A 14,289-nucleotide genomic window follows, 5' to 3' on the forward strand; every position below is an offset into this window, starting at 1 on the left:
GAGGCATGCGACATCATTCTTCCACGAGAAATGTGTTGATGGTGGTGGAAAACGCCGTCTCCGGTGCCGCTCCAGAACCTCCCAGAATAGTTCAATTGGGTGACAGAGACACACACCCTTTAAACCCTCTTTCAAAGTCACAGATCTCTTCTTCTAGCCATGGTAGCAACAATAATGCAGGGAGAGGACGAACAGGTCATCAGGTGAGAATTTGAGTAATAAGGCACTATCAGTTCAACTCCTCATCTTTGCTGACTATAGCCCAAGTGCTATAACAAAACAACTGCTGCCTGCATTCTGATTTCATTTGGTTGTCATGGCAGGTGTCAGAGACAGTCAGTAGAGAGAGGGAGAGCACCACCCATGTTGAGGCACAGGGTGAGGACGAACAGGTCATCAGGTAAACATTTTGAATTTGAGTTATAAGGCAGTCTGGTAAAACACATTGCACAGCTATTTACATCGCACACAGATTGGAACTATCGGTTCAACTCATCTTTGCTGACTGTAGCCCAAGTGCTATAACACATTTTGTTGCTGGCATTCTGATTTCATTTGGTTGTCATGGAGGTTGAAGACGTGGCTGTGCTCAACAATGACACAAAGCAGATTGAACCATGTTGCCGTCTGTCATATCCACCATTAGAAGCTGGATACCATAGCTAGGAAAACAATATACCCACATTTTATTTCTGGCAGTGACTGGCATGAACAGGTAGTTGGTGCATTTAAGGTAATTGAGACTGAAGATCTGACCCTCTCTGTACCACTATATGCCCACCTTTGTATAGAAGGTTGCAACTGGTTATTCAATGAGTATGTTTTTTACTTGACGGTGAACGACAATGTTATGTATTTATGAAGTATATTGCTTGAGATTAACGCCATACTGATTGGTTTACTTTGAAGTCTATTGCTTTATCCATATTGAAGATTTATATTTCGAACTGACACTGAATTATTTTATGAATTAATACTGAAATTAAATTGTGTAAGAAGTTTCTGGACTCAGATTGCCTCGACTCCTTTTAAGTGAATTGGGTATAAGAAATTAGTTATTCAAGATCATGTACTAGCCAAGTGTGGTGAAGGGTACACAAATAGAATAATGGGTTTTGACATTTAAATGTAGTTAAAGAATGGGTGTGGTGGTGGCATTCTGAACTGTTAAGAGTAGGAACACAGTTTAAAGTAATATAGAAAAATATTGTTTTTTCAGTTGTTATTGGGGTATATTGACCACATTATCAGGACATTTTTAGATGCATTTTCCCTTAGAAATTCACCAGAAATAACAATTTCACAGCAATAAAAATATATCCCGGGGGGCCAAGCCCCCGGTAGAGGGGTGTTGACACCGGAACCCATTGACCCTGACCCCTTCAATATCCAACACAAAGTTACGCCCTTGGCTGGCTGACTGCCTGATGACTGACTGACTCACTGTTGGAGGTTAACCTAGTTGTTGGGCTACACCCTGGCCGAACACCAAATCTTACTTACTACAGTAGTGGTTAAGTTTCACCTTCTGGCCTTTACTGACACACTCACTGTAATTACAGGGTACTAACCCCACCATGCAGGTAATAAACACTCAAGGATGGAGGGAGGGAGGGAGATACATGTGAAACACACAGACAGACACACACACATACACGCACACAGTACATACCTGTGGGGGTCTTTCGACACTGGAAGAATGTGGACACATTCCCTCTTGGTGAAAGTGCTTTCTATCCAGGATTTCTGGGACTGTGGAGAGAGAAGGAGACAGAAATATAATGAATCAGAACGTTACACATCGGATCCCTGTATCTGAGATCGCTATAGTAGGGAACCCATTGGCCAATGTACAGTTCAAACGGGCCTGTAGTTGGACTACTTGATTGCTTAATTGACTTACCCTGAACATTCAACAAACATATTTACAATTTGAACTCAAGTCAACACAGAAGTATACAAGATAATATTTTCACAGTTAAAGGCAGTCCAATCAATGTTTGCTGTGGTAACTAACCAGTAACCACAGAGCCTAGCTCCCCCCAAACTACAATGGCCAGCCAGGAGCTCCTAGCGACCCCATAATCCAGGAGGCTCAGTGTTCTGATTGATAAACTAATAAATGTAATCAGACTAAATCCTGCTGTGTTTTAAACCAGAGCTGCTAGTGCTGCCAAGGGGACAGCAGTGTGTGTGTGAACAGCAGCGGTCTGTTCACAACCACAAACTCTCTCCCTCCTGAGACAGGCGTCCGAGCGTCCAGCGAGGGCTTTATGTCAGAAGAATTTTCAATTAATTTCCAGGGTTCCGTCGTTCCGATACCTTTTTGTTCCTGGTTCTAAACCTCGCAGGGCCTCACAGACGATTACCACCAATAATCCTTCCCTTCACAAAGAAACAGCCTGAAATTCTTCACCTCCTCCTAACTCAGAGAGGTACTGGGTACAGTGGTTTACTGGCAAAGAGCTGAGATTACGCAACACTGGAAAGGACAAGGTTTGAAGTGGCCTAGTAGTCCTGTTGTTGTCCCACAGTGAAAGAACATACCAGCTAGAAACAGTGTTCGGACAACAGATGTTTTAGAAACAGAGGTAGAAGAACTGAAGTTCTAGAACAGCAGCAAAACTGCTCGAACAGAACTTCTAGAACAACAGAAGTTATAAAACAATGATAAAAACAGGTTGTCTACCTGGAAGTCTTCTTCATCTTCATCGCGGTAGTGTTTAAGGGCCGAGTACAGGAACATACCAAAGAAACTTCACGCATCTCCTGACCAAACAACTACACCAGACCACACCAGCACCGCAGACCAGCACCGCAGCCTCAACAGATCTCCACAGATACCATCTCTAACTCTAGATCTTCCTCTCTCTATATATCCCTCACCACATAATAGCTCAGGTCTCAAAGTCTAAAAGGTGATGGCATATTGTGAATCCGTGTCTGTTAAAAGCTGAGCGATCAGTGAGCAGCAGAGAGAAACCTCCTGTGTTACTCTAACTGTGAATAGGAGTTAATCTGTAAGACAGAGACACTCAGAGGGCTGATGAATGTGTCTGAGACACACTGCTTATTACAAGAGAGAGAGAGAAGAGGGGCAGGATGGTAGAGGCCTCAGTAATTTATATCTTCTTCAGACCACCTGCTGAGACGCACAGCCTCACTCGTCACGTGAGAATAGTTCACTCAACCAACCACCTCCGCTATATACACAGGGACCACAGGTTAGGTACCTTCAGGACGACTTGGTAAGACCATCTATAATGGCAGGCTTACCACCAGACAACTAATAGTCACTGGGAGCGACTCACTTCCCACTGAAACTAGGCCCAACACTCTGCTCATTGGCATTACTGCTATTCAAATCTGTTCTAGCCTGGTCAAGCAGACTGTCCGCTACGTTCACGTTTCGACGTGAAGTGAAACAGAATGTGAGCTATCGCGAGATCAGGCTGGTTTCACAAGGCTATCTCTGTTCATTATTAGTGATGGGGGAAAAAAATCAATACAGTTACATGTCACAATATTATATAGATATTTGACTCCAAGTAATGGTGTAAAAAAAAAAAAAAAATATATATATATATATATACACACACACACACACACAGTGGGGGAAAAAAGTATTTAGTCTTAAATAAATAAATATAAATATAAATAAATAGTCTTAAATACTTATTTTCCACCATAATTTGCAAATAAATTCATAAAAAATCCTACAATGTAATTTTCGGGATTTTTTATTTTATTTTGTCTGTCATAGTTGACGTGTACCTATGATGAAAATTACAGGCCTCTCTCATCTTTTTAAGTGGGAGAACTTGCACAATTGGTGGCTGACTAAATACTTTTTTTCCCCCACTCTGCAGCAGAGGTAACTCTGGGTCTTCCATTCCTGTGGCGGTCCTCATGAGAGCCAGTTTCATCATAGCGCTTGATGGTTGTTGCAATTGCACTTGAAGAAACTTTCAAAGTTCTTGAAATGTTCCGTATTGACTGACCTTCATGTCTTAAAGTAATGATGGACTGTCGTTTCTCTTAGCTTATTTGAGCTGTTCTTGCCATAATATGGCCTTGGTCTTTTACCAAATAGGGCTATCTTCTGTATACCCCCACTACCTTGTCACAACACAACTGATTGGCTAAAAAGCATTAAGAAGGAAAGAAATTCCACAAATTAACTTGTAAGAAGGCACACCTGTTAATTGAAATGCATTCCAGGTGACTACCTCATGAAGCTGGTTGAGAGAATGCCAAGCGTGTGCAAAGCTGTCATCAAGGCAAAAGGTGGCTACTTTGAAGAATCTCAAATATAAAATATATTTTGATTTATTTAACACTTTTTAAGTTACTACATGATTCCATATGTGTTATATATATACACACACACACACACACACACACACACACACATATATATATATATATATATATATATATATATATACACACACACAGAGAATCGTGACAATCGCAATTCATATCGTATTGGCACCTAAGTATCGTGATAATATTATATTGTGAGTCCCTGGCAATTCCCAGTCCTATTCATTATGGTAAAACTATCTTCAATAGGACGGTGATATTATGGTAACAACAGGAGGAGATTTGAATGCTTCAGATAATGAACACAGGACATCTCATTCAGGTGGTCTGATAGTTAGTGTTAACAGAGGGTTGTTAGAGAGGCTTTGGTCCCCGCTGACCTGTAACCATGGCACCTGAGAATGTCAGGCAACAAAAGACTCACTTAAGATGCACTTTAAAGCCCCAGCCAGGAACACAGACACATCTCTCTCTCTCACTTTCCCTCTCTTTCATTCTCTACCAACTATACTAGCAGGTCTCTACATTTCCCTCTCCACCTTTCATTCTCTGCCAATTACACAGGCAGGTCTCTCTCTCAATTTCAATTTAAGGGGCTTTATTGGCATGGGAAACATGTTTACATTGCCAAAGCAGGTGAAATAGATAATTGTTTGTTTATTTCACTTTTGTTTATTAACAGTAAACATTACACATTACACACAAAAGTTCCAAAAGAATAAAGACATTGCAAGTGTCATATTATGTCTATATACAGTGTTGTAATAATGTGCAAATAGTTACAGTACGAAAGGGAAAATAAATAAATATATTTACAATGGTGTTTGTTCTTCACTGGTTGCCCTTTTCTTGTGGCAACAGGTCACAAATATTGCTGCTGGGATTGCACACTGTGGCATTTCAACCAATAGATATGGGAGTTTATCAAAATTGAATTTGTTTTCTAATTCTTTATGGGTCTGTGTAATCTGAGGGAAATATGTGTCTCTAATATGGTCATACATTTGGCAGGAAGTTAGGAAGTGCAGCTCAGTTTCCACCTCATTTTGTGGGCAATGTGCACATAGCCTGTCTTCTCTTGAGAGCTAGGTCTGCCTTCGGCGGCCTTTCTCAATAGCATGGCTATGCTCACTGAGTCTATACATAGTCAAAGATTTCATTACATTTGGGGTCAGTCACAGTGGTCAGGTATTCTGCCACTGTGTACTCTCTGTTTAGGGCCAAATAGCATTCTAGTTTGCTCTTTTTTTTTTTGTAAATTCTTTCCAATGTGTCAAGTAATTATCTTTTTCTTTTCTCATGATTTGGTTGGGTCTAATTGTGTTGCTGTCCTGGGGCTCTGTGGGGTCTGTTTGTGTTTGTGAACAGAGCCCCAGGACCAGCTTGCTTAGGGGGCTCTTCTCCAGGTTCATTTCTCTGTAAGTGATGGCTTTGTTATGGAAGGTTTGGGAATCGCTTCCTTTTAGGTGGTTGTAGAATTTAATGGCTCTTTTCTGGATTTTGATAATTAGCGGATATCGGCATAATTCTGCTCTGCATGCATTATTTGGTGTTTTTCGTTGTACACTGAGGATATATTCTGCATGCAGTCTCAATTTGGTGTTTGTCCCATTTTGTGAATTCTTGGTTGGTGAAAGGGCAATGGGTTCTATAACTGATTCAAGTATTTTTAGCCAGATCCTAATTGGGTTGTCGAGTTTTATGTTCCTTTTGATGGCATAGAAGGCCCTTCTTGCCTTGTCTCTCAGATTGTTCACAGCTTTGTGGAAGTTACCTGTGGCGCTGATGTTTAGGCCGAGGTATGTATAGTTTTTTGTGTGCTCTAGGGCAACGGTGTCTAGATGGAATTTGTATTTGTGGTCCTGGCAACTGGACCTTTTTTGGAACACCATTATTTTTGTCTTTCTGAGATTTACTTCCCTCTCTCTCTGCCAAACAGAGGAAGGGCTCTTTTTGGCCACTTAGTCTTCCTGTAGGAAATTAATCAGCCCACATTTCCATCATAAAACGCACACACACACACACATACATACACACCTCTGTTGACCCTTTACCTTCTGACAACATGAGTCAGTTTCATCAAGCACCCCCCCACCCCCCAAATTCCTACCCTCTCTCCAACCCGTTTCTCAGGTAGGCGGGCTAAGGCAGTGACAGAGAAAGGTGGCTAAATGCACACCACAGACCTGGCCTGCAGCCCTAGTTAACCTCTCCTCTCTCACTCCTCTGGCCCGACATGCCTGACTGACTCACATAATTCCTGATAACACCTGGCCAGCCAGCCTGTTCTCACACTCATAATGAGTCTATACACTGGGGGAGAGAGAGAGGACATTAGCATGAAGTAGTGGTGCTGGGGTGTTAATAACAAGAGAAAGTCTATACTGTTGTCACCTGCCAGGCTAGCGGTCCAGGCAAGGTGTATGACAAGCTGAGAAGCTCAGGGTCAAGCAGGATAAGGTGTAAAAGGCATGTAGCCTAGCGGTTAAGAGCGTTGGGCCAGTAACCGAAAGGTCGCTGATTAAAATTCCAGAGCAGACAATGTGAAAGATCTGTCGATGTGCCCTTGAGCAAGGTACTTAACCCTAATTACTCCTGTAAGTCGCTCTGGATAACAGCATCTGCTATATGACAACAAAAATTAAGTGTAAAAGAGGTGTTGTTGAGTCATCCTCAGAAGGCCAGTGTTGATTGAAAAATGCTCTGTGTTTTTTTAACAATAAAGAAAATTGAAAATACTTCAATCAACTTCCTTTGTCCTCTAAGAGGTGAATAGGCCTACCTCTCACAAAGTGTTTTGTGTGCTGGCCTTTCCTCTGTAGCAGACACAGACAGACCGCTCTCTTTCTCACCTCTAAGTAGGCATTATTAAGAAGACTACTACTAAACACAAAGACAGAAGGATTAGGTGGACACACCATAAGGGAGAGATAAGGAGATAACAGAGAGGAGAGGAAGACAAATAAACTAAACGGAACACAAATATAAACACAAGATGTAAAGTGTTGGTCCCATGTTTCATGAGCTGAAATAAAAGATCCCAGACATTTTTCATACGCACAAAAAGCTTATTTCTCTCTAATTTTGTGCACACATATCAAGAAGCTGATTAAACAGCATGATCATTACACAGGTGCACCTTGTGCTGGGGGCAATAAAAGGCCACTCTAAAATGTGCAGTTTTGACACACAACACAATGCCACAGATGTCTAAAGTTTTGAGGAAGCGTGCAATTGGCATGCTGACTGCAGTAATGTCCCCCAGAGCTGTTGCCAGAGAATTTAATGTTAATTTCTCTACCATAAACCGCCTCCAACAACGTTTTAGAGAATTTGGCAGTACGACCAACCGGCCTCACAACTACAGACCATGTGTAACCACGTCAGCCCAGGACCTCCACATCAGGCTTCTTCACCTGCGGGATCGTCTGAGACCAGCCACCCGGACAGCTGATGAAACTGAGGAGTATTTCTGTCTGTAATAAAGCCCTTTTGTGGGGAAAAACTCATTCTGATTGGCTGGGCCTGGCTCCCCAGTGGGTGGGCCAATGCCCTTCCAGGCCCACCCATGGCTGCGCCCCTGCCCAGTCATGTGAAATCCATAGATTAGGAACTAATGAATTTATTTCAATTGACTGAATTCCTTATATGAACTGTAACTCAGTAAAATCGTTGAAATTGTTGCATGTTGCGTTTATATTTTTGTTCAGTATAGTTGTCCTGATCCCAGCATCAGTCAGACATCCCCAGTAGATAAGCCCTATAAGAACCAGACAGTTGTGAACTTTGTGCCTGACAACTCTAGATACTAATAATCAACAAATCTGCCTCAGAGCTCTGAGTCAGAGCAGCACCAAGTCTCCCACAAGGCAGTTAGAATGCTGTAGATAGAATACCTCATCTTGGAATCACAGGAGGTTGGTGGCACCTTAATTGGGGAGGATGGGCTCGTAGTAATGGCTGGAGCAGATAAAGTGGAATGGTATCAAATACATCGAACACATGGTTTGCATGTTTGATGCCATTTGCTCCATTCCAGCCAATATTATGAGCCGTCCTCCCCTCAGCAGACTCCTGTGCTTGGAACCCAGAACTGAATCTCACATGCACTAGTGGCCAGCTACTCGATTTGAAACATGTTAACATGTAGGCCTATGTAACTAGCATGTCACAAGAGACAATAGGATACCTAGAGAGTAGGTACACGCTGGGGTGAAGTTTCCCCTCAGTGAAGATCTAGGATCAGCTTACCCTCCCACAATCAAATCTAAATCAAATGTTACTTGTCAAATGCTTTGTACACAACAGGTGTAGACTAACTAATGCTTACTTACAGGACCTTCCCAACAATGCAATCCCAACCTTAACCATTAGTGGGGGAAAGAAAATGTAAAAAACTGACCCCAGACTAGCGTCTAGGGGTAACTTCACCATACACCAGTATTTGTATTTATTAAGGATCCCCATTAGCTGCTGCCAAGTCAGCAGCTACCCTTCCTGGGGTCTAGCTAAATGAAGGCAGTAATATACATTATAATACAATTTTTAAACATTAAAATACATTTCACAACACATTAAGTGTGTGCCCTCAGGCCACTACTCCACAATACAAGATCCATGTTATCGTGTGTGTGTGTGTGTGTGTGTGTGTGTGTGTGTGTGTGTATGCGTGTGTCTGTGCCGGTGTGTGTCTCTTTACAGTCCCCGCTGTTCCATAAGGTGTATTTTTATTGTTTTTTAAAATCTGATTTTACTGCTTGCCTGAGTTACTTGATGTGGAATAGTTCCATGTAGTCATGGCTCTATGTAGTACTGTGCGCCTCCCATAGTCTGTTCTGGACTTGGGGACTGTGAAGAGACCTCTGGTGGCATGTCTTGTGTGGTATGCATGGGTGTCTGAGCTGTGTACTAGTAGTTTAAACAGACAGCTCTGTGCATTCAACATGTCAATACTTCTCACAAATAAAAGTAGTGAGGTAGGGCCTGTAGGACCTACCTTGTTGACAGCGTTGTTAAGAAGGCAGAGCAGCACTTTATTATGGACAGACCTCTCCCCATCTTAGCTACTGTTGCATTAATATGTTTTGACCATGACAGTTTACAATCTGGTACAGTGGTACAGTCCTACTTCACCCTACACCAGTAGGTAGTGGTACAGTCCAAGTTCCCCTTACACCAGTAGGTATTGTCACAGTCCAACTTCACCCTACACCAGTAGGTATTGTCACAGTCCAACTTCACCCTACACCAGTAGGTATTGTCACAGTCCAACTTCACCCTACACCAGTAGGTATTGTCACAGTCCAACTTCACCCTACACCAGTAGGTATTGTCACAGTCCAACTTCACCCTACACCAGTAGGTATTGTCACAGTCCAACTTCACCCTACACCAGTAGGTATTGACACAGTCTGTAACAGTTGCACAGTGGAGCCTACTGTAAGGGAAGTATCACTCTCCTGCGTTCATAATAAATCAACATTTACTGTAGGCACCACCATAAACATGTCCATAAATGTCTGCACTGCTCTTCGTAAAACAATATAAACTGCTGCCCTCAATGACCCAGAGTTGTAATACAACTCCAATCGTCTTATTTGACATTGCTTGGCATTTGGCAGCAGAAATGAAGGTCAATAAACATTGACATTGGCAAAGTAAGATGAGATTCAGGCTGTCACTATGACTGATCTCATAACTAAAGCAAAAAGTACCAAATCAAATCATATCAAAATCTAATTTTATTTGTCACAAACACGTGTTTAGCAGATGTTATTGCGGGTGTAGCGAAATGCTTGTGCTTCTAGCTCCGACAGTGCAGTAATATCTAACAAGTAATATCTAACAATTTCACAACATATACCCAATACACACAAATCTAAGTAAGGAATGGAATTAAGAATATATACATATATGGACGAGCAATGACAGAGCGGCATGGACCACCAACCTGGCATAATAATGTTGTTATAAGTCCTACTACTACACACATGATAATGTTCTTTATATTAACTGTAGCTACAACATGATATGATGTTGTAAAAGTATCTATAGCTGGCTGTGGGTAGCTGCCTCAAGTAGATTAAACTCCCTCAACGTCAGCAAGACCAAGGAGCTGATGGTGGACTACAGGAAACAGGGGCGGGTGCCCACCCCTCATCCACATCGACGGGGCCACGGTGGAGAGGGTCACGAGCTTCAAGTTCCTCAGTGTCCACATCACTGAGGACTTAATATGGTCCTCTGACCCCAGCACAGTGGTGAAGGCGGCACGGCAGTGCCTTCTCTCTCTCAGGAGGTTGAAACAAACGTTTACAGCTGCACCATGGAGAGCATCCTGACTGGTTGTATTACCTGCAGACGGAAGGCCCTACAGAGGGTGGTGCAGACAGCCTAGCGCATTACTGGGGGTGAGCTCCCAGCCATCCAGGACGTACATGCCAGGCGGTGTCTGAGAAAGGCCCGAAAAATTGCCAAAGACTCCAGCCACCCGAGACATGGATGGTTCTCCATGCTCCTGTCCGGCAGTACCGGTGCATCAAGGCTCAGACCAACAGACTCCCAAACAGCTTGTAGTCCCTGGCCATAAGACTGTTAAATGGCTAACAACTACTGCTCTCCCTCTCCCACAGACTATCCACACTGACTATGCCCATCCACAGGTCTCTAACCACTCAGACACCCCCCTCACATCTACTCGGCTGCTAAAATTATTATTGATTGGATTTATTAGTACGCTGCTGTTTATTGATTATTGTTTGCTATTACCATTAGTATTTATCCTGCTACTGGTCACTATTACTCCTGTTTACATGTATATTCGCCTATCACACATACACTGACACTCTAGCACCCACCACTTATCCTGCTGCCATACGCCACCACCACCACCACTACTACTACTACTACTACCACCACCACCACCACCACCACCACTACTACCACTACTACCACCACTACCACTACTACTACTACCACTACTACTACCACTACCACTACTACCACCACCACTACCACTACCACTACCACTACTACCACTACCACTACCACTACTACTACTACTACTACCTTTCTCCTAATCCCTGCCTACATGTACATATCTACCTTAACTACTCCAGTATCCCTGCACATTGTATATTTGGTAATGGCACTGACCCTGTATATAAGCACATTGTATATTTGGTACTGGCACTGACCCTGTATATAAGCACATTGTATATTTGGTACTGGCACTGACCCTGTATATAAAACGTACATTCTTCTATTTCCCTTATTTCTTATTTCTAGTGTATTTTCTATTAGTTATACTATTTTGACATTGAATAATGCTCTGTTGGGTAGGGCTTGCAAGTTAAGCATTTCACTGTACCTGTGCATGTGACAAATAAAACGTGAACTATAAACTAAGCCAAGTGTGGAGCCATGTGAAAAGTCACGGGACAGCAGTGTGACGAGCCTTCAGTTCCCACTCCCAGGGAGCACCTGTAGGCATTGTAGTGGAATAGAAGAGACTCTTCTCTCACAGTGAATAAGGTAGAACAGGAGGAGAGGGAGCTATTGATGCTACTGCTACTTCACAAGCACACTGCTGCCTTCAATCCTATACTGCATCACTGCTCTCACGCTCTGCATGCACTGGAACAGTGTCTGTGATAAGTCTGTAGCTACTGTATATAGAACAGGCCAGAGTCCTATACAGTAGGAGTCTCCTTTGGTCCATGATCAGCCCTCTAGCAAACTGGCAGTCAGGGGGTGCATTCGAGGGGACTCGCCCTACACAAGTTACTGTGCAGATTCTCTAGTCCAGATCCCATATATTTTAAATGTATTTATTTGGGATGCAAAGTGATTTGTAGATCTCCTAGACATGCTGAGTAGGTGTGACTATCTCTGCAACGCTGGCCTGGCTGCAGCAGGGCTATGGTAAACCACCCTACTGCTAGAACATGCTAAGTGGCTGTAAACTGAGGCATGTGACAAGCTGAAAGGGGACTGGGGGAAACAAGGAGCAGTTTCACAACACCTGCCCTGGCCTGGCCAAAACAGTATGAAAAACGTATGCACTGTAAGTCAATCTGGATAAGAGAGTGTCTGCTAAATGACTTAAAAAATAAAAAAACATCTTGCAGAACCAGGCTCTTCTGGGAAAGTTTGACAGAAAACCCATGGTTGATGTCCACAATCTAGGGCTATGTCCCAATGGCACCCTATTCCCTATATAGTGTACTACTAAGTAGTACACTTTATAGGGAAAATAGTGCCATTTAGTGGCCCCGTGTAGCTCAGTTGGTAGAGCATGACACTTGCAACGCCAGGGTTGTGGGTTCGTTTCCCACAGGGGGCCAGTATGAAAAAATGAATGCACTCACTAACTGTAAGTCGCTCTGGATAAGAGCGTCTGCTAAATGACTAAAATGTAAAAATGTAAATTTAAGAGGCACTTAGAGGTCTTGTAGAAAGTGATCGCAATGCGTGTCAATGCATCATAGGTAATACTAATGAATTATTCATGAACCTTCTGTGACCATTCCACGAACAAGGAGTAGCATTACAACAACCTGCATCTGATGCAGAGGGAGGAAGAACTGAGATAACACAAATGATAACATTCACTCACTCCATCAAGGAAATTACAGGTTTAGACAGGACTGGTTTTCCTACACCCAGTAATCAACCCACAGCCACCATCATCATCAAGTCCTCCTTATTCAAACTATACTGAACAAAAATATAAAATGCAACATTTTCAAAGATTTTACTGAGTTACAGTTCATATATGGAAATCAGTAAATTGAAATAAATTCATTAGGCCCTAATCTATGGATTTCACATGACTGAGAATACAAATATGCATCAGTTGGTCACAGATATCTTTTTTTTTTTTTAAGGTACGGGCGTGGATCAGAAAACCAGTCAGTATCTGGTGTGACCACCATTTGCCTCATGCAGCACGACACATCTCCTTCGCATAGAGTTGATCAGGCTGTTGATTGTGGCCTGTCGAATGTTGTCCCACCCCTCTTCAATGGCTGTGCGAAGTTGCTGGATATTGGCAGGAACTGGAACACGCTGTCGTACACGTCAATCCAGAGCATCCCAAACATGCTCAATGGGTGACATGTCTGGTAAGTATGCAGGCCATGGAAGAACTGGGACATTTTCAACTTCCAAGAATTGTGTACAGATCCTTGCGACATGGGGCTGTGCATTATCATGCTGAAACATGAGGTGATGGCAGCAGAAGAATGGCATGACAATGGGCCTCAGGACTTGTCACAGTATCTGTGCATTCAAATTGCCATCGATTAAATGCAATTGTGTCATTGTCCGTAGCTTATGCCTACCCATAGCATAAACCCAATGCCACCATGGGGCACTCCACTCGCCCACACGACGCCATACACATGGTCTACGGTTGTGAGGCCGGTTGGACATACTGCCAAATTCTCTAAAACAACGTTGGAGGCGGCTTATGGTAGAGAAATGTACATTAAATTCTCTGGCAACAGTTTTGGTGGACATTCCTGCAGTCAGCATGCCAATTGAACGCTCCCTCAAAACTTTAGACATCTGTGGCATTGCGTTGTGTGACTAAACTGCACATTTTAGTGTGGCCTTTTATTGTCCCCAGCACAAGGTGCACCTGTGTAATGATCATGCTGTTTAATCAGTATCTTGATATACCACACATGTCAGATGGATGGATTATCTTGGCAAAGGAGAAATGCTTACTAACAAATTTGTGCACAACATTTTAGAGAAATTAGCTTTTTGTGTGTCTGGAACACTTCTGGGATCTCTTATTTCAGCTCATGAAACATGGGACCAACACTTTACATTTTGCGTTCATATTTTTGGACAGAGCTTTATAAAGGCGTTTGACACTCAAATTATGCATGGTCTAATGATCCCCTGTAGTCTAAAACAGATGCAAGTAGTACTTATGTGGTTCTATTGTTTAAT

The 14,289-nt window shown here is 42.7% G+C and overlaps 1 protein-coding gene across 1 annotated transcript in view; it reads right to left on the reverse strand.

Annotated features, from left to right (window-relative positions):
- Positions 1-14,289, reverse strand: part of LOC311120261 (transient receptor potential cation channel subfamily M member 7-like) — a 69,046-nt gene that overhangs the window by 53,260 nt on the left and 1,497 nt on the right. The window contains exon 2 of the mRNA XM_084194887.1: positions 1,673-1,752. Within this exon, the coding sequence (XP_084051013.1) occupies positions 1,673-1,752 (80 nt within the window). The remainder of the gene's footprint in view (positions 1-1,672; positions 1,753-14,289) is intronic.

Source organism: Coregonus lavaretus (genome assembly GCF_964263955.1).
Source record: "Coregonus lavaretus genome assembly, contig: HAP1_SCAFFOLD_161, whole genome shotgun sequence".
Taxonomy (NCBI): Eukaryota; Metazoa; Chordata; class Actinopteri; order Salmoniformes; family Salmonidae; genus Coregonus; species Coregonus lavaretus.